General features: G+C 39.9%; 5 protein-coding genes and 1 non-coding gene across 6 annotated transcripts in view; 5 read left to right on the top strand and 1 right to left on the bottom strand.

Annotated features, from left to right (window-relative positions):
• Positions 1 to 1726, top strand: part of LOC113022750 (paxillin-like) — a 35920-nt gene extending 34194 nt beyond the window's left edge. The window contains exons 9-11 of the mRNA XM_026168493.1: positions 790 to 871; positions 974 to 1122; positions 1217 to 1726. Coding sequence (XP_026024278.1) covers positions 790 to 871; positions 974 to 1122; positions 1217 to 1483 — 498 coding nt within the window. The 3' untranslated portion in view covers positions 1484 to 1726. The remainder of the gene's footprint in view (positions 1 to 789; positions 872 to 973; positions 1123 to 1216) is intronic.
• Positions 1727 to 7279: 5553 nt separating this feature from the next.
• rplp0 (ribosomal protein, large, P0) lies at positions 7280 to 9603 on the top strand. The gene is made up of 8 exons (XM_026168489.1): positions 7280 to 7311; positions 7609 to 7716; positions 7811 to 7986; positions 8241 to 8328; positions 8589 to 8735; positions 8861 to 9046; positions 9124 to 9264; positions 9389 to 9603. The coding sequence occupies exons 2-8, from the start codon at positions 7663 to 7665 to the stop codon at positions 9545 to 9547; spliced, it is 951 nt and encodes a 316-aa protein (XP_026024274.1). The 5' UTR covers positions 7280 to 7311; positions 7609 to 7662; the 3' UTR covers positions 9548 to 9603.
• LOC113023113 (small nucleolar RNA SNORA63) lies at positions 8379 to 8508 on the top strand. The gene has a single exon (XR_003272507.1). It is a non-coding gene; the product is annotated as a small nucleolar RNA SNORA63 (small nucleolar RNA).
• An 809-nt stretch (positions 9604 to 10412) lies between the features above and the next one.
• Positions 10413 to 13020, top strand: LOC113022749 (golgin subfamily A member 7). Its single transcript, XM_075410375.1, is given in 7 exon segments — positions 10413 to 10421; positions 10871 to 10911; positions 10913 to 10994; positions 11079 to 11231; positions 11904 to 12005; positions 12568 to 12629; positions 12810 to 13020. Coding segments are annotated over 6 exon segments (435 nt in total). The 3' UTR covers positions 12616 to 12629; positions 12810 to 13020.
• Positions 13021 to 13143: 123 nt separating this feature from the next.
• r3hcc1 (R3H domain and coiled-coil containing 1) lies at positions 13144 to 21571 on the top strand. The gene is made up of 10 exons (XM_026167149.1): positions 13144 to 13155; positions 13819 to 13892; positions 14151 to 14324; positions 16312 to 16449; positions 16534 to 17110; positions 17258 to 17433; positions 18367 to 18437; positions 18530 to 18625; positions 18716 to 18847; positions 20598 to 21571. Exons 1-9 carry the CDS (start codon positions 13144 to 13146, stop codon positions 18823 to 18825), a joined length of 1428 nt encoding a protein of 475 aa, XP_026022934.1. The 3' UTR covers positions 18826 to 18847; positions 20598 to 21571.
• The window catches only part of loxl2a (lysyl oxidase-like 2a), a 25257-nt gene continuing 21822 nt past the window's right edge, over positions 18935 to 22369 (bottom strand). Inside the window, exons 13-14 of the mRNA XM_026168488.1 lie at positions 22021 to 22132; positions 18935 to 20071 (exon numbers count right to left, since the gene is read on the bottom strand). Coding sequence (XP_026024273.1) covers positions 20001 to 20071; positions 22021 to 22132 — 183 coding nt within the window. The 3' untranslated portion in view covers positions 18935 to 20000. The remainder of the gene's footprint in view (positions 20072 to 22020; positions 22133 to 22369) is intronic.

The following is a 22369-nucleotide window of genomic DNA, read 5'->3' as shown; positions in this document are numbered from 1 at the left end:
TTGCACCTCCTGGTGGCAAAGTAGAGAATCACTTCCTAGAAGTTTGTGATTTACAGCAAGTAGCTGTCGCTCAGCTGAAACTATGCAGTTGTGAACATGTTTAGATTTTGTTACGTGAACACTGTGGGTGTCCCTCCACCTGAAGCTGTTGGAAAGTGCTTGAAGGCCTGAGAAGCATGAGCTAAATGTCGCCATATTCCTCCTCGTCTCTCTGTGAACGTGCCGGTCCTGTTGCACCTCAGTCACTGATGTCCATTTGCGTTATGCTTTATGTGAACTTCCATGAGAATCGGCTGGTTCTTTGTGTGTTTGCATTGGCTTAAAGCAGGGATGTCAAACTCATTTTACATTGTAGACCACATATAGCCCACTTTGACCTTAAATGGGTCAGACCAGTGAAACCAATGAAAAATGTGCAAATTATAGAAAAAGTTAGTTAATTTTGCAGACTGTCCTGTAATTATAAAATATAAAGTTTATAAAGTTTTTGCTAATTTACCTTAGACAGCAACTTTCCTATCATTTAATTTTTTTGTCTGTTTAATAATTACTTTGGAGTATGACTGTCAATGGATATGAGCAATCTTTATCAACAGGATGATCTGTAAAACCTATGAAAATACAGGTAAAGGATAAAATCTATGCACTCCTTCACATTTTCTAAAGCCGCACAGTGGGCCGCATACATGTCTTCGCTGGGCTGATTCTGGCCCTTGGGCCTTATGTTTGACACCCCTTCCTTAACGAGATTGTGAATGCCTAACCATTTATTTTTCTTTTTGTTGACAGAAAGTAGTGACTGCTTTGGACAAGACTTGGCATCCAGACCACTTCTTCTGCGCTCAGTGTGGAGCCTTTTTTGGTCCAGAAGGTACCAGCACAGTCTTTGGCACGTGTTGAACTAGAATGCTTTCATTATTATTATGAAAAGAAGAGTGCAGTGTGAATCGGTGATTCTTTGCTTCTCTTCTAGGTTTCCATGAGAAGGATGGAAAGGCGTACTGCAGAAAGGATTACTTTGACATGTTTGCCCCTAAATGTGGTGGATGTGCCCGTGCCATCCTTGAGAACTACATTTCTGCTCTTAACTCGCTCTGGCACCCTGAATGCTTTGTCTGCAGGGTGAGTCACCGGGTGTATCTGCAGTGTGTTAGAATCAAGAGAAGCCTCTCCACAGAGCACTTTTGTCATTAAAAACATCTGCTGTGTCTTCCAGGAGTGCTTCACGCCATTTATAAATGGCAGCTTCTTTGACCACGACGGCCAGCCATACTGCGAGGCTCACTACCACGAGCGCCGTGGCTCGCTGTGCTCTGGCTGCCAGAAGCCCATCACCGGCCGCTGCATCACAGCCATGGGCAAGAAGTTCCACCCCGAGCACTTTGTGTGCGCCTTCTGCCTCAAGCAGCTTAATAAGGGCACCTTCAAAGAGCAAAATGACAAGCCCTACTGCCACGCCTGCTTTGTTAAGCTCTTCAGTTAGACTCTGTGCCTGTGTGCCAATGTGTGTGTACATGCGTCTACACGTTTAATGTCTAAATGCACATGTGGATGTATGTGCACTTGTATGTCTATGTGCATCTATGAGTCAGTGGTTTTTCAGACAGGAGGCGTTAAGGTGAGAAATGTTTCCTGACTCTTAACTCCTGATACTGGAGGGACTTTCCGGGTTGCCCAACCTCTTAGGGTTTGGCCTTTTACACTTTTACTAAAGAGATTTTTAACAGAGCCCAAAGAGATTTTTATTTTACTCCTGTGCTTGACAGGATAAGGGAAATTGTTTTTTTGGGGTTTTTTTTTTAAATTTCCCCTTCTGTGTGTGTGTGTGTGTGTGTGTGTGTGTGTGTGTGTGTGTGTGTGTGTGTGTGTGTGTGTGTGTGTGTGTGTGTGTGTGTGTGTGTGTGTGTGTGTGTGTGTGTGTGTGTGTGTGTGTGTGTGTACATAAGTAAGCATATGAGAATCAAGATAAGAGCCCTGATTTGCAAATGATTTTCTGCCCCCGCTGCAGGACAACATCCTGCATCATGTGGCAGCGAATCTATGTTGGCTAGTTTAATGCAGATATGTAACAGTTGCTTGATTGCATGGACCACGGAGAGTTGAGTTGCGCAGTTTAAATGTATGTGGAGAGTTGAATACACAGTGCTTGACTAACGAGTGTTTAAAAAAAAAAAAGTATTTTTCTAGATTTGGAAACTATTGAGGTGCCATTTAAAATAACTATGAAAACTCCCCATATGTACATAAATATGTATATGGAGCGCATATGTACACTGAGACACACACTGAACCATTTCTCCTTTACTTGTTTAAAATACTCGTCCAGTCTCAGCACACGCCAACAGCAGCTCTTGATGAGACCGTCTTCAGGTGCATTTTCTAAGTTGGTCCTCCTGACATGAGTTCTTGTTTTTTCTACAGTTTTTCTATGGAAATGAACCCAGGTGTTTTCACAGTTTAAACATAGGTTACTCACATTTCTGCTCACATTTCTAGCGTGATTATTTCCCAATAAAAGTGAAATTAAACATTTCATTTGATTTCACTTATATATTATATTCTAATTATATACATTAGAATATAATCATATTGGATCTGTTTTTGGAACTGGTGCAACCTCGGTGTGTATGTGTTCTTTACGTAAACAACTTTCAGATGAAATCGAATGACTACAAAAATAAACATGGGTCAGTGAGGACGGTATAAATAGTTTGGCTGACATTGTGAGAATTTTTATATATTTTTTTAATTTATGAGGAAAAAAATGCCAAAACAAAGCTGATTTCACAATAAATGAAAGCAAATTTTATTCAAAATAAACAATGTCTCATTTACACATTTTGCTGTTGCTACTAACGTACATTTATCACTGTTTTAAATCGCATTAATAAGGCCGGGGTAAAGATTTAAGATGTTTGTCCTTTTTATTTCAATGCATGCTGACTATATGTGGAGTTTGATCAGCACCAGCTGCCAGTTGCTGTTACAATCAGAATCTAAATTTGTATACGTGTGAAACGCTCGAGTCTGTGACACAACTGTGTTTTGTCACAGTTTTGATGGAAATTTATATATTTTTGAGCTGCAGAGGCTCGGCCTGATATGCAAAGAGCTGGCTCTGTTGACATGTAGCCTGACAGTAGTTTACCCTGGTCTCATTCCTTCACACACACGCACGTATACCAGCTTGGATTCCAGTGTGTCAGTATTTTCTTCAGTATTTTTTTTTTATATGAATTGTTATCCTGCTGTCGGAGTGATATTGCTGCAAAGCTCACAGATGGAAGTTTGATGTGAGCGTTAGCTGGACAGAAGTCACAACATGAAACCAAGCCAGGGCCAAGCCTTTAGCAAAATTCACTTAATGACTTTTAGCAGCTTTTTTGTTTTGAATTGTATCTTTTTTTTGCCACATAAAGATTGTGGGGTTTTTTTCTTTTTGACATTAATCTCTATAAATTTAAAACTATTAATACACGGTATCCATATCCAGATTGTTTTTACTTTGAGAAAATATCTCTTGTGCCAAATGTGTCAATGCAATAAGGTCTTATACACTGTGGAGTTCTCAGCCTTTTCCTGTGATTCAACTCCTTTTGGGCTGAACTCTGGGAGGGCTTCATCTGCTGTGGTGCATCTTAACCCCAAACTATACACTGTAACAGACAAACCGAGGTGAAGCCTCCTGTACCGAGTCATTCAGCAGACACTGTGGTGTTCACCTGTAGCAGATTGAGAGTACTGGATGTAGCAGGGGCAATGTCGACGTTCCATTACGGGGTTGAGTCTTCAGTTAAAATGAGAATGCCTCATAAAAAGAAAATGAATTCTGCTCGTGTATATTTGTCTTCTTACAGGTATTGCCTTATAGTTTTTGCTTCTTTCAATGAATTCATGAGAGAAATTTAAGCTTTTTACTGTTAATGCGGTTAAATCGACTTTGCTTTTTAAATGGAGACCTTCATGTGATCTTTTCTCTTTGTGGGTGGGGCGTAAGCCTATGTGGGTCCTGATTCTTCTGCAAATAAAATATTAAATATTTATTTCTGGCCTTGTTTTTTCATTTTTACATTGTGTGCACAGTACTGTGCAAAAGTATTGAGTCACTCTCAATTTTATATTTTGCTCTCAAGGAGTCAGACTGGTGTTTTTCTTTGTTTGTTTTTTTTAAAGTCTTGTCTAAAGTAGTAGTTCTCCAAGATTTCTGAAGGTCTTTCAGTTTGACTTTGGCCATTGGCTTTTTCCTTCCACTCATTCTCAGTCTACTCCTTGCCTTTGACCATTTTCAGAGGAATTATTTCTTTTTTCTATTGTTTGCTAAGCCACTTAACACCGAGCTATGAATCATTCATGCTCCTGGCTCAATAGATAAACTAATGTATCTTTAGGAACTGTCTTGTTGGTCTCATCAGAAATTGTATCAGTGGAAGGGTGACTGTCAAGAAGCCATTCTTAAAGAAGGGAAATGGCAAGTAAATCAGTATTGATCTGATGGAGTGATAAATCCAAATTTTACATTTTTGGTTCAAATAATCAGTATGAACAGAGGTAAGGAAAGAAGTACAACAGTGAGTGTCTATAGCAGGGGTGTCAAACTCAAATACACAGTGGGCCAAAATTCAAAACTGGAACAAAGTCGCGGGCTAACATTAATATTTATTTAAAAAAATACTTCCTCCAGATATAAGAATGAATCTTTGCTTATGGACTCAAACAAGTTTTGCTGAAAAACTGAATATGGAACAAGCAAAGCTTAATACTAAACAATATATATATTAGCAGTGTAATACCAGTAGGCCAGCTCTAATAGTAATTTGGTATGGCTCCACGGGCCAAATGTAATTAAGCTGCGGGCCAAATTTGGCCCATGGGCCAGAGTTTGACACCTATGGTCTACAGCCTTCTGTAAAACATGGTGGAGGCTCCATCATGATTTGGGGCTGCATTTGGTGTTGGGACTCTTTTCAAAGCTGATGAATTATGAATGCAGAAAAGTACAGCTAGGTTTTGATCCATGCAGTACCATCTGGAAAGTGTCTGATTAGCAACAACTTTAATTTTCAGTATAACAGTGATCCAAAACAGTGTTAATGCAATAAAAGCATGCTTGGATAGTGTCCCATTATGTTGTTTTTTTAAAAAAAACTTAAAAGTACAAACCCTTGTAAACTGAATTTTCATGTTTCAATGAATTGTCATTTTCCTTGTAACTTTTAAAAAAGATGAGGGTGGGTTTAAAATTTTGCATAGTGATGTACATTGTAGCGGAAGCGAATGGATGGAATGGATGTACATTGTTCAGAAAACTCAGGACTGTATTAAAGTTGGACTGTAAATAGAGTGATGCAGAAGAAATTGTAGTCAACATTGTACAAGCACACACTGTGTACGTCTAACAATTTTTATTTCACATTATCAAAGGGATCATTAGAGTTGGTAGGAAACATTTATGCTGGTTCTACCCTGTCAGCTTACAACCTTAAAACAGGTGTATGTCTGCTGAAATAATAATTAAAAGAGAAAAATCTTTAAAAACATTTTAATTTATTCAAACCTTTATAAGAGGTTGATTCCCTGAATAAGTTAAATAATCCAAAATATGGCAAGGCATTTTGGATTCCTGAGGTGAAATAAAACTACCTCAAAAAGTTCAGTAAACATCGATTATGAGCAAGTCTCTGTGTTCCCACTCAAATAAAAGGTTACCAGATCACCAGGTTAATAAACGTGACAAACACAAGGACATGACAGTGCATCTCTCCGGTAAGGAAAGATTCTGATCTGAAGTCTGAACTCGGTGAGAGCTTGAAGCTTGCCAGTGAGCACAGACAGCTGTGGAGTGCTGTCCAGAATCTCCAAGTATCTAAGATGTTGCAGGTGACGAAGCTGCAAGAAATCTTGCTCCGGCACACGTTCATGGCGGATTTTAAGACTTTTGAGCTTTGGAAACAGCCGTGGGATTTCAGCGGTGCGAGTTCCCAGATGTGAGGGCCAGGTGTCTATATGGAGGTGGAGGAGATTTGGCAGCTGCACCGCTATGGCAGCCATGTCCTTTGAAGTGATTCCTGCAACACACAGTGTGAGACTGGTCACGGTGGCTGGAATGGAGGTGATGTACTTATTAACCGGGGGGCCCTTAACGATGATCAAGGTTGAGAGCTGAGGTAGGTCATGCAACCATGTTTTGAGGCGACAAGGAGACAGTGACCACATTTCTGGAATGTCGTGATGTGAGTGCTTGAAGAAGACAGACAGATGTTTCAGGCCAGGCAGGAACTGCAACCCGTGCGCCGGCAATGAAGGATCCATGCAGTCGATGAGCTCCAAACTGGCCAAAGCCAGTGAACCAGCGTCCCCTGAGGGACCTGGACTTGGCTTAGGATCACTGTGACGATAGGTACACAATATATGCACACCTGACAAGGAGAGATGCTTCAGTTTAGGCAGGCACGCGAGTGTGGAGTGCAACATCCACATAGTTTCTCCAACGATGCCCACCTGATGACAGATAAGAGAGTCGAGGTTTTTAAACTGGGACAGCACAGAAATGAATTTACTCACTGATGTGGTAGGGAACATAACGCCACACATGCTTAAGTAAGTCAGCTTCTCGGGAAGAAACAATGGGAATCTGGAAATGTCTAACAAAAGATCAGAGCAACTGCTTCTTAAAACCAGACGTCTCATATTTGGGAAGTCCTTCAAGCAGCTGAAACACTCCTGGGAGCTTTGGTCCATTACCACCGTGGTGAGGATAGGAAGGAACAGAGCGAGCTGTTTCCAGTGTTTCACTTTGGTGCTCTTCATCACTGCGCTGGAAACTTTTCTATGACGAAGAGTGTCCCAGAACTTCCTGTTGTATGAGCCGTTTTTAAAATCCAAAACCACTGTCCAGTTTTTCCACAGAGATCGGTGATCGACAATTGTCTTAAAATACTTGCAGGTTGCCCGGACGTTTAACTTTTCTGTCGCTGACAGATACCCAAAGACGTTATTCCAGACCTCAGGAGGCAGCTTCGAAGGGTTCTGTGCCATCACTTTGCTCTGCGGGCAGATGTCTAAGCGGGCTCGATAACACCGTCACACTAATGCAGTCCCAGAACTCCTTCAAGTAGAGTGCCACAAACCACGCTTTCTGCACGAAAACTGCCACGGAAGTACTAATAGTGACTTTAAAGTGATTGACACAGAATTCACCCAATAGTTATGAAGGTAACGCCCATAGCTGAGTTGTGATTGGTTATCTTTTTTAATACATATCCCTCCCGCGCCTGTCCTCTTCCTCTTTCTTTCACGCGACCCTACTGCGAGGTACGGTTTTTTCCCCCTCGCTTGTTAATAAACCGAAATGCTCGCTCTTTATAGGATTAGGCCAAATATTAGTTTTGTATTCGTGCGATAAACATTTAAACCACTTAACGGGATATATTTTGTATATTTTAAACATTCAATAGGTGTCATTTAGCCAAGCGAGGCCTGTTAATAGAGCGCTAGGGTAGCTAAGGGTAGCCGGCTAACCTTAACTATCGGCCACATGTCCGGAGTGTAAAGTATTGACCAATTTCCAAAGTACCGTTAATATCCTTGTTTTTCGTCCTTTATTTACAGATCCATCCTTGTCTTTAAACCAGCTGTGTAGCGATCCTTGGAAGCACTGCAGAGATGCCCAGGGAAGACAGGGCCACGTGGAAGTCCAACTATTTTTTGAAAATCATCGTGAGTACCTTTTAACATAAATGCACTAGGTCTTTGTTTCTATAGCATGGACACCATAATGAAATTTATGTGACGCACAGTGGTGTATTTACAGCAACTTTTGGATGACTATCCAAAATGCTTCATCGTGGGAGCAGACAATGTGGGCTCCAAGCAGATGCAGACCATCCGTCTGTCCCTGCGTGGGAAGGCTGTGGTGCTGATGGGTAAAAACACCATGATGCGCAAAGCCATCCGTGGCCATCTGGAGAACAATCCTGCACTGGAGAAGTGAGTTTACTGGCAACCTTTGTTTTATGATGCATTGAATTATCAGTTTCTGTGTAGCAGGTTAGTTACGGTGCAGCTTGTGTCGTGCTGTATTGTCGTTCCCCCTGCTAAAATTAACCTGTTTCCAGCTATCCCTGTCTGTCTACACCCCTCGGACAGCCAGGGACGCAAGGTCTCAGACATCTGATAACTGCTCATGTTGGTAGAAATGATAATCTGCTTGTGTAATTTAAGTTTATGCTGGGATTTCACAGGCTCCTGCCCCACATTAAGGGTAATGTGGGCTTTGTCTTCACGAAGGAAGATCTGACTGAGATCAGAGACCTGCTGCTGGCCAACAAGGTTAGAGCCCTTTAATAAAAAAGCTTATAGATAATTTAGATCATGTCAAAGTGCAGGATAAGTTACAATGCAGCTTTTGCAGTACTGCATTGTCGTTCCCCCTGCAAACAGTAAATTGTTTCCTCGCTATACCTGTCTGCCTGCATCTTTTGGCTGCCAGGAACGTAAGGTTTCAGACACCATAACCTGAGTAGTTAAGATCTTAAAGATTTGGTTCTAACAGAGTGGTCTATTAAGGGTTACCCTCTCTTGTATCCCAGGTACCTGCAGCTGCCCGTGCTGGAGCCATCGCCCCTTGTGATGTGACAGTGCCGGCCCAGAACACTGGTCTTGGTCCTGAGAAGACCTCTTTCTTCCAGGCTCTGGGTATCACCACCAAAATCTCCAGGGGAACCATTGAAATCTTGGTGAGTTCGATAATTATACTGTTTTACACACAGGTATTACTCACAATGCTAATGTGTACTTTAAAAAGGGTAAGATTTGAAAATCTCTGCTTCCGCTAATCACTCTGTATGTCTTTGTCCGCCAGAGCGATGTCGGTCTGATCAAGACTGGAGACAAGGTTGGTGCCAGCGAGGCCACACTGCTAAACATGCTGAACATCTCTCCGTTCTCCTATGGACTCATCATCCAGCAGGTTTATGACAATGGCAGTGTTTACAGCCCAGAGGTGCTCGACATCACAGAGGCTTCTCTACATACCAGGTTCCTGGAGGTGAGAATTGGCTGAAATAATTTGGCATGAGTTGTATCTGAATTTTCAGTTTCTCAAAAGTTATTTTGGCCTCTTAGGGTGTGAGGAATATTGCTAGTGTGTGTCTGGAGATTGGCTACCCCACTTTGGCTTCTGTCCCCCACTCCGTCATCAATGGCTACAAGAGAGTCCTGGCTGTTGCTGTGGAGACGGACTACTCCTTCCCCCTGGCAGACAAAGTATGGTTTTTACATTTTTCATACAGCTCTTGCCATTCTCAGTGTTAACACACGATACTTGACTTGGACTTGAAAGTGAAGTTTTGCATTAACAGAGAACTAATGACATCCTTCACCCTCACAGGTCAAAGCCTTCCTGGCTGACCCATCTGCATTTGCTGTCGCAGCACCTGCAGCAGCTGCTGAGACTGCCGCAGCTCCAGCTGCTGCTGCTAAGGAGGAGGCCAAGGAAGAGTCTGAGGAATCAGATGGCGAGATGGGCTTCGGTTTGTTCGACGAATAAAATACAGCGAACAGAACCACATCTAATAAGAACATGATTCAATAAATAATGCAAGATCCATGTGCTGGTGTTGTCTCTTTATTAGTACAACTAAAAGGAGATTGTAGTAGTCTTTGTGGTTGAAAATGACACTTTGTAGTTGAAATGGAAAGATATAACAAGGGGAGTGAGTCCTTTCATAAGAACATTTCAAAAGCAAATGGACTGTAGACGTGTAGTCATCGTGACAAGTTGAACTGTAAAAGCTCATACATCCAGAATTGGCGCACTGCAGAAATTGAGCACTAATTCCTAACGGGTCATACAACCGGTTCCAAATGTCTGGAGGCCTCCGGCAACGTCGACTTTCTGCCGGAAGCTCATCTGACAACATTTCCTGTTTGGGCGTGTCGTATTTCGGAATAAAATGTTTGAGATGTGTCGTTTCATGTTTACATTAGAATTGTTACATTGAGAAAATAGCAACTCCAACGCATTTATTAGTTTGAAACCCATAATACTAAGTGTAAATGTTGTGCGTTCACTTGCATTTCGAGGTTAAAACTAAATTACTGCCTTGTACATCCGTTTGACAGCATGTCATCTGCAATGTCTTTGGAATGATTTACTCTTGCCAGTTCAGAAATTCTTGAAATGAAATCTACACCACCCTCTACAATTTAATAAAAAAAAAAAAAAAAAATCCGGACTCCAGAGGGTAATGCAATTGTCAAAGAAATAAACTTAAAAATTACTGTCGTCACAACATTTTTCCAGTAAATACTCATCTCATTTTATTTTGAAAGCTTTGGGCCGGAAGTTGCATTGCTTTGGCGTGGCTGGAAAGAAATAGACGCGCATTCAGCTAGTGGGGCGAACCTCTGCTATGGCTGAGGTAAGTGTTTTTGACTTATTTGATCTGAAAATACTGCGTTAGATTAATCTTTAATCGGATTTACACGTTTGGTGAGGTTTGTTGCTTTGGGTAATGATTAAAGCTTAGATTGCCATATTTTCTAGCGACGGTATTGGTCGTCAGCGCAAGCTAATATTTTTTAAGCTAACATTAGCCCATAACCGAAGCGGGTGTTGGTTTGAAGTGTAGTTTTTGACAATTTCCAACATTATAAATAGTTATTTTCATCATAGGGTCATAAAAAAGCCAGCTGTTACGATGACTGTTTGCTTTTAGGTTATGTAATGTAGTGTGTGTCTGGTTAACGTTGGATATTAGTACTGTTCGGATAAACAGAGTTTAGGTGTTGTTAGCTTACAACAGATGCTTGCTTTTCCAACCATTCTGCTCATTAAATTAATATGCATAAGAGTAAATTCTTTGTGTAGACCCACAGCTTACAGGACCTCCAGCAACCAGCTGTGTTCATCCAAGGTGTTCATCCAAAGACACTACAGCTCAGGCACCATATGCAAGTTCCAGACCAAGTTCCCCTCAGAGCTTGAGTCAAGGGTATGTACAGAGTTAACCTCCATGCCATGGTTGTTTCCTGACTGCTTTAAGTTTATGTTTTTAAAACTGCTCCTGTGGTTTCAGATCGATGAGCAGCAGTTTGAGGAGACCATTCAGACGCTAAACAACCTGTATGCAGAAGCAGAAAAACTCGGGGGGAAGTCCTACCTGGAGGGCTGTCTGGCTAGCCTAACGGCCTACACCATCTTCCTCTGCATGGAAACACATTATGAAAAGGTAAAACAAAAAAAGGGTTCACATCAGAGTCTTATGTTATGGGTCACTGTACCTCAAATCATTGTGGAACTTCTGCTGAACCATATCATATTTGGCTCAAAATTGTGTGTTTCAAGGCATGACAATGTATATACATGTATATAGTGATTTCTGTGAGATTTTACCTTCATATATCAAATAGAACTATTTGAAAAATGTTCTGTCCACCTTTCAATTTTTGAGGCACGAATATCTCAGAATATTATCTATTAAAATAATGAACCCAAGTTTTCATTCCCCCCTCCCCCCTCCAAAGGCCAACTGTCTTGGAGTAGTTTTATAATATAGGTTGTGTTTAAAATGTACTAAGAGGTTTAACAACTTCACAAGTACAGATGTAATTTTTCTTGTGCATGAAAATAAATTTAGCAACACAAATAAGAGGGCATTAATAGCTTGTCTCATGCAACTGGTTGTTGTGTCTACACGCACTGGGTAGTCCGATTAAAGACCCTGACCTTAAACGCCTCTAACCCAAACCTAACCCTGATAACTGCCTCTCAGTGTATTTTAAACTTAACCTGAATTAAATGACTTCTCTAGGGCAATGTGCACACTTACAGAGTGACTGTTAAAAAAAAAGGAAAAAAAAAAGATGGAATGACTCTTACATCGCCCTCTTTCTGTGCTCAGGTGTTAAAGAAGATTGCCAGATACATTAAGGACCAGAATGAGAAGATCTATGCTCCCAGAGGCTTGCTGCTGACTGACCCCATAGAGAGAGGCCTCCGAGTTGTATCCTTAATTCAGCTGCATGCTTACTAGAGCTAAGTTCTGTTATAACAACAGTCATCATGCCCCACAAACCACCAACCCTTGGTCTATTTATACCTATATACTCAAACAGCGTATTTCTGTCACTTTGTGAGCACCTCAGTTACACATTAAGTCAAATATAAATGTTTATTGACTTTATTGATTTCATTTTATATCTCTACAGTAGTTAAGTATGCTTTTGTTCTATAGACAAAGGTGGATTATCTTCAGTTACTCTACCCTTTTTTAAGAATCACGTGAGAATTGTAAGCTGGAGTCATGTGGCAGTGAATCTGGTTAAATTGTGTTGTATATTGAATGAATTGAGAAATGTTGGAAAAATAAATATAAGTAAAAGTAAAATCAGTGTCTACAACCTGTAGATTTTAATAAAAGTACTGATATTTGTGGCAGTTGTTTCAGAAACATTGCAAAAAGAAATCGGAGTATATTTTATGCATTTTTTTCCCCCCTCCTAAACACAGATTATTTTTGTTGATCACATAGCACTTTGTATTGGCCTTAACTTGTTCTCTTCAAGGTTGAAATTACCATCTTTGAAGACAGAAGTATTGGCTCTGGAAGATAAAAGAATCCATTCAGGTGCAGCTTTGATAAAGATTTGACTTTGCTCCACTGTGTTGTTCATTTCTATTGTTAAGGAAATCTTTATAATTCAACTGCATAATATAAAATAAGCCAAGACAACACTAGAAATGTGATTTACTTTCAGTTGTAACAGGGTTCTCTCTCTCCCTCTCTCTCTATTGCTCTACTCTGTAGGTTGAAGACTCCTTATCTTTCTGACAGCACATAATCAGAGTCCCGCTTCACCTAAATGTTGTATAGAATTTTGATCTGATCCTCTTTTTTTCCCCCCTGTTATTTATAAGTGCTCTACTTTCTGCCTAACCTTATATGTTTATAAATGTCTTCATGTCTTTTTATACTCATCATGACCTTAGTTGATAAAGACCAGTCTCTATGAATTGTGCCATTGTGTTAAATGCCATTTTTGATTATGGTAGTTTTGTGTGATTTGACTTGTGTGTTTTATAAAAGACAAAGTAAAAAAAAAAACCCTCAAAAAACATTACTGCTGTAGAAACAGGTTGGGATGGAGTTGTTGGTATGGTTTGGGGTAGTTCTCCACACAATGTGTTTAGCCACATTACTGTTGTTGGCATTGATGATGCAGATGTTCTATCCGTGTATGTATGTCACCTTTTTTCTTGTGCTGGAGCAGATCATGTCTTTTTCACACTTGCATATTGGGATTTGTGAGCTGAAGTTGGGTGACTTCCAAGATGGAGCATGTTTACCTTTTTAATAAGATCACTTCAATAGTAACATGTCCTTCTCCTTCACTAAAATCTTCCTGAATCGTGCTCATCAGCCCTACATGTTTGTCAAACTTCCTGCAATGTTGCAAACAACATCCCCTTGTTCACAATCACCAAACAGTCCGTGATTGCTGTATATGGTGTTCGGACAACTGGTCTACTTTTCTTACAATTATTATGGTTTATCTAAATAAATAATAATTTCCTGAAAACTGTTGGGCTGCTGTTGATTAATTTCAGAGTACGCATTTATTACACATTTAGTTTTTTTCTTTTAAAAGAGAATGAGATGTGATATTTTGTGTTTGACACATTTCACTCACGATAAATATGAAAACTTTTATTTTGAAGTAGTCAGAGCGGAAGTCCCACTGCGTTGGTCTGACCCAAGTCAACGTTTGTTTCCGGAAGCCAAAGGATACTAGCTACCCTGCGACTTTTATTTGTAGGCGCTTTCCCTTGTTCGAGCTCTCCATCGTGCTGAAACTACAACAAATCAATACTGTACGCTTCAGCCTCAGCTGTAAGAGTATTCGATTTAATATTCACAGTTATTAACCATAGCTAGAAAGGCGGTTAACATTAGCACCACTCATGAATTAATGTTAAGCAAAGAAAGCTAGCTTTGGTTTAACTTTTAATTGCACATGTAAACACCGAAGATGCAGCTAGTTTTACGTGTTTGTTTGGCATTAGCAAACGCTTAATATTGCCTTGTTCAAGTTATGTTGCTGGCTAGCAGTGGTGATCACTGTCACTTTTCATTTTGATTTTTAATTAGGACGAGCGAGGAAGTTCACTTCACCCTGTTGTCAGCAGGACCCGACTTTCTTTCTCCGTCCACCCTGGCGTTCCCCTGTTTCGATGGAGTGTATCTTCCAAAACAAGAAAACAACTTCTTGCATCATGTCCTGGATGAGCTGGAAACATACCAACAGAAAAACAGCCACAACAGGTAAAGTTAAGAAAAATGGAGCAACCCGAGCAGTATTATCACATGAAGTGATCACTTCCTTCTCGGTTATAGTGATTTATTAGTGAACGTGTTTAGTAAACATACACAGGTTAACACTGTGTAAACAAATGGCACATGTGTTGAAACTCCGGTTTCCTACATTCTAAAGAAAACGAATAGGATAGAAACAGACAGTCATGCCTGATTATCACTGTGCCTTTTGTTTCATTAAGGAGATAATAAACACAGGCACGGGAAATCAAAATATCAGATCAGAAATTTAAAAAAAAAAACAATGTAGAATACTGGGTATCATATTCAGATTTTCTACCACGGAAGCCAGTTGTCTCGATTTGCTTGAACCTCAATTTTTTAATACATTTTTAAATTCTCTTTCTTTACTGAGCTACATTACTGTAACCATTTTCACTCATGCACTTGAGCCTAGACACAAACACAAAGTGAGTTCAGAATCACTTACCCTAGCACTGGCAGTCAGGATGTGATCACACGAAGATGGTTAGCAGCCTGCTGAGTTAACGCAGAGTTTACCCTGTGTGTGCACATTTACTGATAACTGTACTAGCCACAAAAGGGCTGATTTTCCAAATCAAGATTAAACTATTAAACATGTAGCGCTTTGGTCAGTGAGACTGGGAAAAAGTTACTGTATTAATAAGTTTGGCCTATTTGAGGCCAAGAAAATAAGTGAGCAAAAATGCTGAATCTAAGTTAACAGACCTCAGAACAGAACTCTGTCATTAAAACATGGAAGAATCTGATGCATTAAAATCAAGTAGTTTAATAATTCAAGCTTAAAATTCAGTTTTTATTTTTTCAGCTGCAGCCTCAGTGTTGTCTGCCAATCTGAGAATAAATGATAAATATAAAAACAAAATTAAAACGTAGCTTAGTCTATTTGGTTATTTGAAATAAGGTCAAGTACTAATAGGTGCTCTGCTTTACAATCAGATATTGACGCTTATACAGAAATATAATTGTAGTTATAAAACAATAATTAATTATATCAATAAAAGTCAAGGAATAAAGTTACATATGGGAATCTGTATTCAGTACCGTTGTTCATCGGGGAAACCCAAAGTCATTAGAAAAACTTGAGACCCTCTTAGTGTCTGTGCACAGAAATCCGAGGGATCTTCCTGGAATGGTGACACTATTTTCTGGAGAACTGATTCTTTCCAAAAGATGTCAGCGTCTGCATGTCCAAACTGTCAAGTAGTGTTTCAATTTAGGGTCATGGGGTGAACTGGAGCTTTATCCACCTTCCACTGGGCGAGGTGCACTGTTGATGTATTGCCAGTCTAATACATTGGTCGTGCATAGAGACAGACAACTATTCAAACTTAAGGCCAATTTAGAACCATTCATTAACACAGCATGTATACCGTTAGGCTCTGGGTGAAAGCTTAAATACACCTATACAAACACAGAGAGAACATGCAGTGGGCATTTTTCCTGTCCTGTCGCCATGCTAGCCCCCCAATCCTGGTGTTTCCAAACAATCTGAGTCCATAGAATTTCCAAAACTCAATTTTAGTGCTCCTGAAATGCCAGAATAGTATGGGAGCTCAGCATAAAATCAGTTTTAGCCATTATTATGGGGTTGAACTTTGGTTCATAGAGGCAATATTAAAAAAAAAGGCACTGCAGCTATGAGAAAAATGTCTAGTCATCATGAAAGCATTATTCTAAGTCCCCAAACTATAATGAGCCTGTTAATGGGTCTAATAAAAACGGTTTAACCAAATATTGAATTGCAAAGTTCTTTCAGATTTTTATGTTAACAGTTTACTTTGGAGTTTTCTGTGATTGTGTTTGAAATTTATGTTTTGTGTGTTTGTTTATAACACATCTTTAATGTGTACTGTGATCTTTAAGCCTAATCGCTCCAAGAACTATGTGAATAAAAATGCTGCTGTGTTTACTTGATCAAATAATGTCTGCTGCCTTGTGTGTCCCTGTCCAGTGTGCTGCTGTTTCCTCCCTTACCCAGCAGACTGCGATACCTGATTCACAAAATCATAGAAGACCTGCCAGAGCTCACCACCTTCTCAGTAGGGGAGAGCTGGTGCCGTAGGGTGGTGGTCTGCCCTTGTGAGCTCAGGTTTGTTGGCCAAACTTTGGTCTGTATGTCTTATGCATTTTTGAAAAAGACGTTTATTAACTTTAAGAAAAAATGTTTCTGTAGGAGTGAGGTAGAGGAAGACAGCGACTTGGAAAGCAACAGCAGCTTGTGTGAAGAGCCCCTAAGTATTAGGGAAGAGAGGGAACGCAATATCAAGCCTAAACCTTCAATCCCACCACGAAGCCGAGCACCTAAGAGGCCCGACAAGCCCCTCTACATGCCACGAGCCGCTCGAGAGAGGCTGTCGTTACGAAACTCACAAGGCTCCACAGCTGGCTCTGAGTCATTGAGTTCAGCTTGTGTTGATAGAAGCTCTGTCAACAGTTTGTCTGACTCTTGTACTTGTCCTGAATCTATAGAAAACACAAAGCACTCACTATCTAAACAGGAATCATTCCCCAGTGTAGCAGACAGAGTCCCTAAACTGTCTGCAGACAGTTCAGCAATGTGTCCTCATGAAGAAGAAAAGTTGGTGCTCAGGCTGGATGAAGATGAAGCTTCAGTCTTGGAACAGACTCAGTCCCAGTTTGCTGAACTGACTGTGGAGGAGGATGAGAAGGAGAAGGACGAGACTGCAAGTGTGTCACGCAGTCTCCAGACAGAAGACGCAAGCACAGACAAAGATGGTGTAACTGCAGAGGTCAGTTCTCACAGACTTAATTTCATGGTGTGGATGTATGCATACAGTCTTTTAGTGTTGCTGTACTTGCTGCCTTTTGGATTAATCTGTGCATTTCAGAAACTTAAATATAATGGTAACATTACATATATGTGTTTCTTATTTTAGATCAAGGCACATCTAAAAGAAGGAGTCTCTGTTGCCATTGAGCACATCCACAATGACTACTCTATGTATGAGAATGTTTCCATCGACTCAGACGACTTTCGCCACGTGATTGAGATCTATGACTTCCCGGTTATGTTCAAGACCGACGACCTTCTTGATGCTTTCTCAGAGTACAGGTGAGAGATGACACACCTGTTCACTGCTCTGTCCCTTTGTTTCCAGTCATATTTTATTTTACAATGTGGCCCACGTACGAGTGAAAGTTCTCTTTGTGATAGTGTAAAGGAGTTTAATGACACATTTAATCCCTCAGATATTTTAATATTAAAAAAAAGAAAGAAATATAATTTCAACAACACATCTCAGTTTTTCTGCATGATAAAGAAATGCTGCTTTGGGCAAAAAGTGTAAGAAATAAATACGTATGAATGTTACAGAAAAAGTTCTGTTAGGTGTGCAGACGGCCTTTTAATTCAAATGAAATGAAAATGATCATTTTTGTTACAGAATGTCCTCTTTTTAAAAAAAACAAAACAAAAACCCTTTGAACCTGCTACAAAACCCATAAATTTCCACAGTTGATAGTGAAAAAAAACTGGAAATTTCTGTTATTCAATGGTTTGTCTATTAGTTATTTACTTTGGTGTAGTATGAATGGTCATGCATGAGGTCTTTATCAGTGGGAAAAGCTATAAAACATGTGAAAACACAGTTAAATGTCTAAAATTTACATCCTTCTTCCCATTTTCCAAAGCTGTCCAAGATTGCTAGGCCAGATTGGCTGATCCTGGCCCCCAGACCTTATGTTTGACACCCTTTGTCTAGAGTGTTCTGCTGTGAAACCATATATAACCATATATAATTCATTGTACACAACAAATCTGTCAATGCTTTCAACTGTCACCTTTAATATGAAACGTACATGAATGTATATATTCTAAAAATGTCACTAAAAACTGAACCATAATATGGTACAATTACACAGGTATATATTACTTTAGCTATCTCAGTTTTCGTTGAAACCGTCTGATGTAAATCCAGAAAATATCTCACCCTCAACCGACTGATGTGGCCACAAAATTGCTTAAAGTGCTCTCTGTCTGCCTCAGTGATGGTGGAATGAAGATCAAGTGGGTGGACAACACACACGCTTTAGGGATTTTTTCCAGCGAGTCAGCAGGTGAGCGCTTTAACTGCACGATGAATGAGATGTTGGGTTTGAGGTTTAAAGCTTATGATGTGAATAAAAAAAAGAAATGTGTCTTCTTACAGCACTCCATGCTCTCTCTATCTGCCACCCACTGCTAAAGGCGCGAGCACTGGCTGATGGGAGTAAAAAAGCTCAAGGCAAGGCCATCAGACGAGCAGGTGGGAGATCCATAGCAGCGATATATAATGTATAATATGGCGTTTTTGGTTTTTTTTTAACAATATGGTTGTTTATGTGCCTCCTTCCAGAGTTCATCCAGCCAGTGAAGGAACGTCCGAGGACAGACTGTGCTGTTGCTAGGCGGATGGTAACCAGAGCCTTGGGCATTCAGGGGCGAGGCAGAGTGCAGCGATATTGAGGAGTGCCAACATCCACTACAGGTGAGCGCGCTAATAACAGCGACAGGTTAGGTTTTAGGTTCCCGCAGCTCACATGTTGGAAATATTTTTATGACACAGAAGCACTTGTTACTTGTCAAGCATTTCATTTTATTGAAAACATAATGCTTTCCCACATTCATCCATGCATACAAAATAAAAACAGACAGCAACCAACAAGTATCCTTGAATTGCCACATTTAGAAAAACAAAATGTACAAAACCACGAAGAGGCATTTTCACATACATGTGTGGTTGTTACAGCACTTCCACAATGTAATCAAATTCCCTGATGGTAATAATTTAACACAACTCAGACACCGATAAAGAAAGGGAGAGGATGTGCAGAACAAGAAGATGAAAATGTGTGTGTGGTGTGAATAAATTAAAAATATTTTCAGAAATGTATGTGTCAAGTATGTGAAAGGCTCTTTGCAAGATGTTGGTACATTAAGTGCACGGAGGCTCTAATAGAAATTTTAAAATGAATCCTGTTTTCAGTTTGTTATAATGAATCCCTCTGAGAGCAGGAGTTACTTATCAGACATGCTGTATCCACAGATTGTAGCACATTGCTCTGCAGAGATAATCATAGTCATGTAATGTATTATTATTAAAACTGCTCACAGTTTTGAGTCAGTAATTCCTTTAACTATTTACTGTTGAGGCAAATGTCTCTCGGTTCAGCTGCGAGGCAACAGTACAGGCTGTAGCACCAGATTAAGCACAACACTATTTTCACCCGTTCAAACAGAGCTCAGTCCAAGAGTCGTGGTCTCTCATGTCGTGATTTTTCTTTGGTTTAAAATGTTCTCCCAAACACTGGAAACTTTTACGCAGGCGGCCCTCGTTGGCATGGGTTATTTAACGAGTTACCTGGCTACAATCCTCATGGCATCTCTCCTGGTAAATAAACATCAGATCAAATCTACACTGTACTAACACTTTTTGAACATCTGAATGCAGTTAATGGTTTAGTAAGCAAGCATTTCATTTTCCCATTGAGTCATTGTTTATTGTACCAGATGAGCCCAGAGCTCACAACAATCCAGCACTGCTCCAAGGAAGCACATCTGCCCAGGCCCCCCTCTAGTGGTTGTCAAATATTAGTCTGCACCCCCCCATCCACACCAATGTTGACCTGTCCTTCTCAGGTCTACCTGTGAGAAAGCTGGTTGGTAAGCAATCCAGGAAATGTTTCCTCCGTTTCTGAACTCAGTGTGCCACCTGTTAAGTCAGACAGGAAGAGGACAGTGAAGAGATTAGCAACAAAAGCCAAATGTTTTAGTTAAAGATCTCCTTGGCCTGTAAATGGTAAATGGCCTGTATTTATATAGCGCTTTACTAGTCCCTAAGGACCCCAAAGTGCTTTACATATCCAGTCATCCACCCATTCACACACACATTCACACACTGGTGATGGCAAGCTACATTGTAGCCACAGCCACCCTGGGGAGCACTGACAGAGGCGAGGCTGCCGGACACTGGCGCCACCGGGCCCTCTGACCAATTAAATCCTTATTAAACCCTTTATAAAGCTCCCGGGTAAACAGATGAATGTTAATTAAAGACAGTAACAATTGCTTTAAAATGGATAAAAGTGCACCATTTGTTCATGAACGGTGATGTAATGTGATGATAAAGTGATAGCACGGCTATAAAAAAAAATCCAGTTTGTGATTTTTTTTTTTACACTAAATTAGTAAAACCTTTGTCTAAAGACAGACTTTGTCCTTTTGTTTTCTACAAAAAGGTCCAGCAGAGGTCTGCCCTCCTTTCACTTCCTTTCCTTTCTCTGAAGAGACTCAAAAGTGGCCATGTTTGAATCTGTGACCATGCTGAGTGATGACTGCTCACCCTCACTGATCAGCACAGCAGGCACAGTTAAGAAGAGGCCTGAGAGTTTAATGCCCATGCCGCCATCATCATCATCCATCCTGAATGATCTTTGAGCAGGAGCTGCTGTGCTGTATTTGAAGCTGACCTCTGACCTTTGTACATTACTACGGTGGTGCCTCTTTTTCACTGTTAGCCTGACTAATAATGCAGTTATCATAGTGATTTCAGATGGGAGGCTTATTTTGATTTTATTGCATGCTGACTCAGAACCTGAAATTTCTTTCAAGGGTGTTTGATTTCCAGGCAGGTTTTTTTTTTTTTTTGTTTCAGATTAATTGGAAGGATCCATGGATGGATGAATGTGTTTTTTTCCCCCTTGTTCTCACCCTGCTGATGCAGGTGATGAATTGGTTGTGTAATTCTACAGAAGTATTCATTCCTTTTTAACTTCATTTGAAGTATCTCAGGATTTGGTCAGAGAAGTACATTGTGTATAAGAGTAATGCAGATCCGCTAACAAACAGATTTCATAAATAAGATAAAACACTATTTGTTTTTTTTAATTCTAAGATTTTAAGTTTCCGTTTCTGTTTTAAAAAACACTTTTTTTTAAAGTTGTATAATAATAGATTGTTACCTGTGTAATTAACACACAAATACTTAAAGTATAAAGTTCTTCACATTACAGGAAGCTTTGGTAAGGAGCTTTGAAACGTTCAGTGTTACCTGTTCCTCTAATGTTATGTTGGCTTGTTTTAATGCCATTTTTTGTCACTGATGTCTCATCAAACATCTCCTGTTTGTAAAATATCAAAATGTCATTGAGAAACTGTAAAAGTTTGTATTTAGTAAAGGTTCTACATAAAAAGGAGGCTTCCTCTGAAATCATCCTCTGTGCCTGTGAGTCAATTAAATCTAAATCTATTGAGTCGTTTCGGTGCTAAAGACGATTCTGCACAATTCTGTGAAAACAGGAAAACTACAAGTTTAATGTCATATTTTATATGACATAAGAAAAGTTTTTATTATGTAGACCTGTCCTGCACGATCCCAAAGTTAAAACTGCTGACTATGCTGCTGTGAACTGGGCACTTAAACATCACACAGATACAGTAGAACAGTTATTTTTATAAATGGTCAAATAAGGTTAGGAGAAGGGGAGTTAGCATTTAACGCTCAGACTATTCAGGTGCAGACTCTTTGTGGCTGAAAACCTCAGTATTAAACTGAGTTTGTTTAAATGTAGACCTTTCTAAAGTACAGTCCCAAGCACCACTATTTTTTTTTACTGAAGAATATTTCGTCTTTAATGCAGAGGGTAAAAAGATCCCTTTTACCTGTATGACAGTTATATGTCCACATCCGATGCCCATCGTATCGGGAGCGGCACTTCATTATGTTGTTAGTGTAATCTGATTCCGCGACCTCATGGTTTGGGTTAATTACAACCTGGAAGAAGGAAAAACAATGGTTGTTAAAGCATTTCTCTTGACACATTTCAAGTCTTTAATTAGTTTTTATGAGAACCAAATAACACAAGTGTAAAGACCAGCAATAGAATAAGATGATAATAGAATGACTGATAATGCACAAAAGAGACTGAAAGAGTTCATCCTTCATCTTAGATACTATAAATCTATGCTGGGCTAAATTTGTTCTAATATAAAAGTTTGACTTTAACCAACT

Source organism: Astatotilapia calliptera, chromosome 5 (genome assembly GCF_900246225.1).
Source record: "Astatotilapia calliptera chromosome 5, fAstCal1.2, whole genome shotgun sequence".
Lineage (NCBI taxonomy): Eukaryota > Metazoa > Chordata > Actinopteri > Cichliformes > Cichlidae > Astatotilapia > Astatotilapia calliptera.
The sequence above is the reverse complement of the archived record's forward strand: the minus strand, read 5'-3'. Positions and strand labels throughout refer to the sequence as shown.

Bases quoted from the DNA above. Each gene is read 5' to 3' on its own strand.
- rplp0 (XM_026168489.1), top strand. From the start codon at position 7,663: ATGCCCAGGGAAGACAGGGCCACGTGGAAGTCCAACTATTTTTTGAAA. The intron at 7,987-8,240 runs GTGAGTTTACTG...GGGATTTCACAG, and splicing joins AACAATCCTGCACTGGAGAA to GCTCCTGCCCCACATTAAGG. The intron at 9,265-9,388 runs GTATGGTTTTTA...TCACCCTCACAG, and splicing joins CCTTCCCCCTGGCAGACAAA to GTCAAAGCCTTCCTGGCTGA.
- r3hcc1 (XM_026167149.1), top strand. The intron at 13,893-14,150 runs GTAAGAGTATTC...ATTTTTAATTAG, and splicing joins TGTACGCTTCAGCCTCAGCT to GACGAGCGAGGAAGTTCACT. The intron at 16,450-16,533 runs GTTTGTTGGCCA...ATGTTTCTGTAG, and splicing joins GTCTGCCCTTGTGAGCTCAG to GAGTGAGGTAGAGGAAGACA.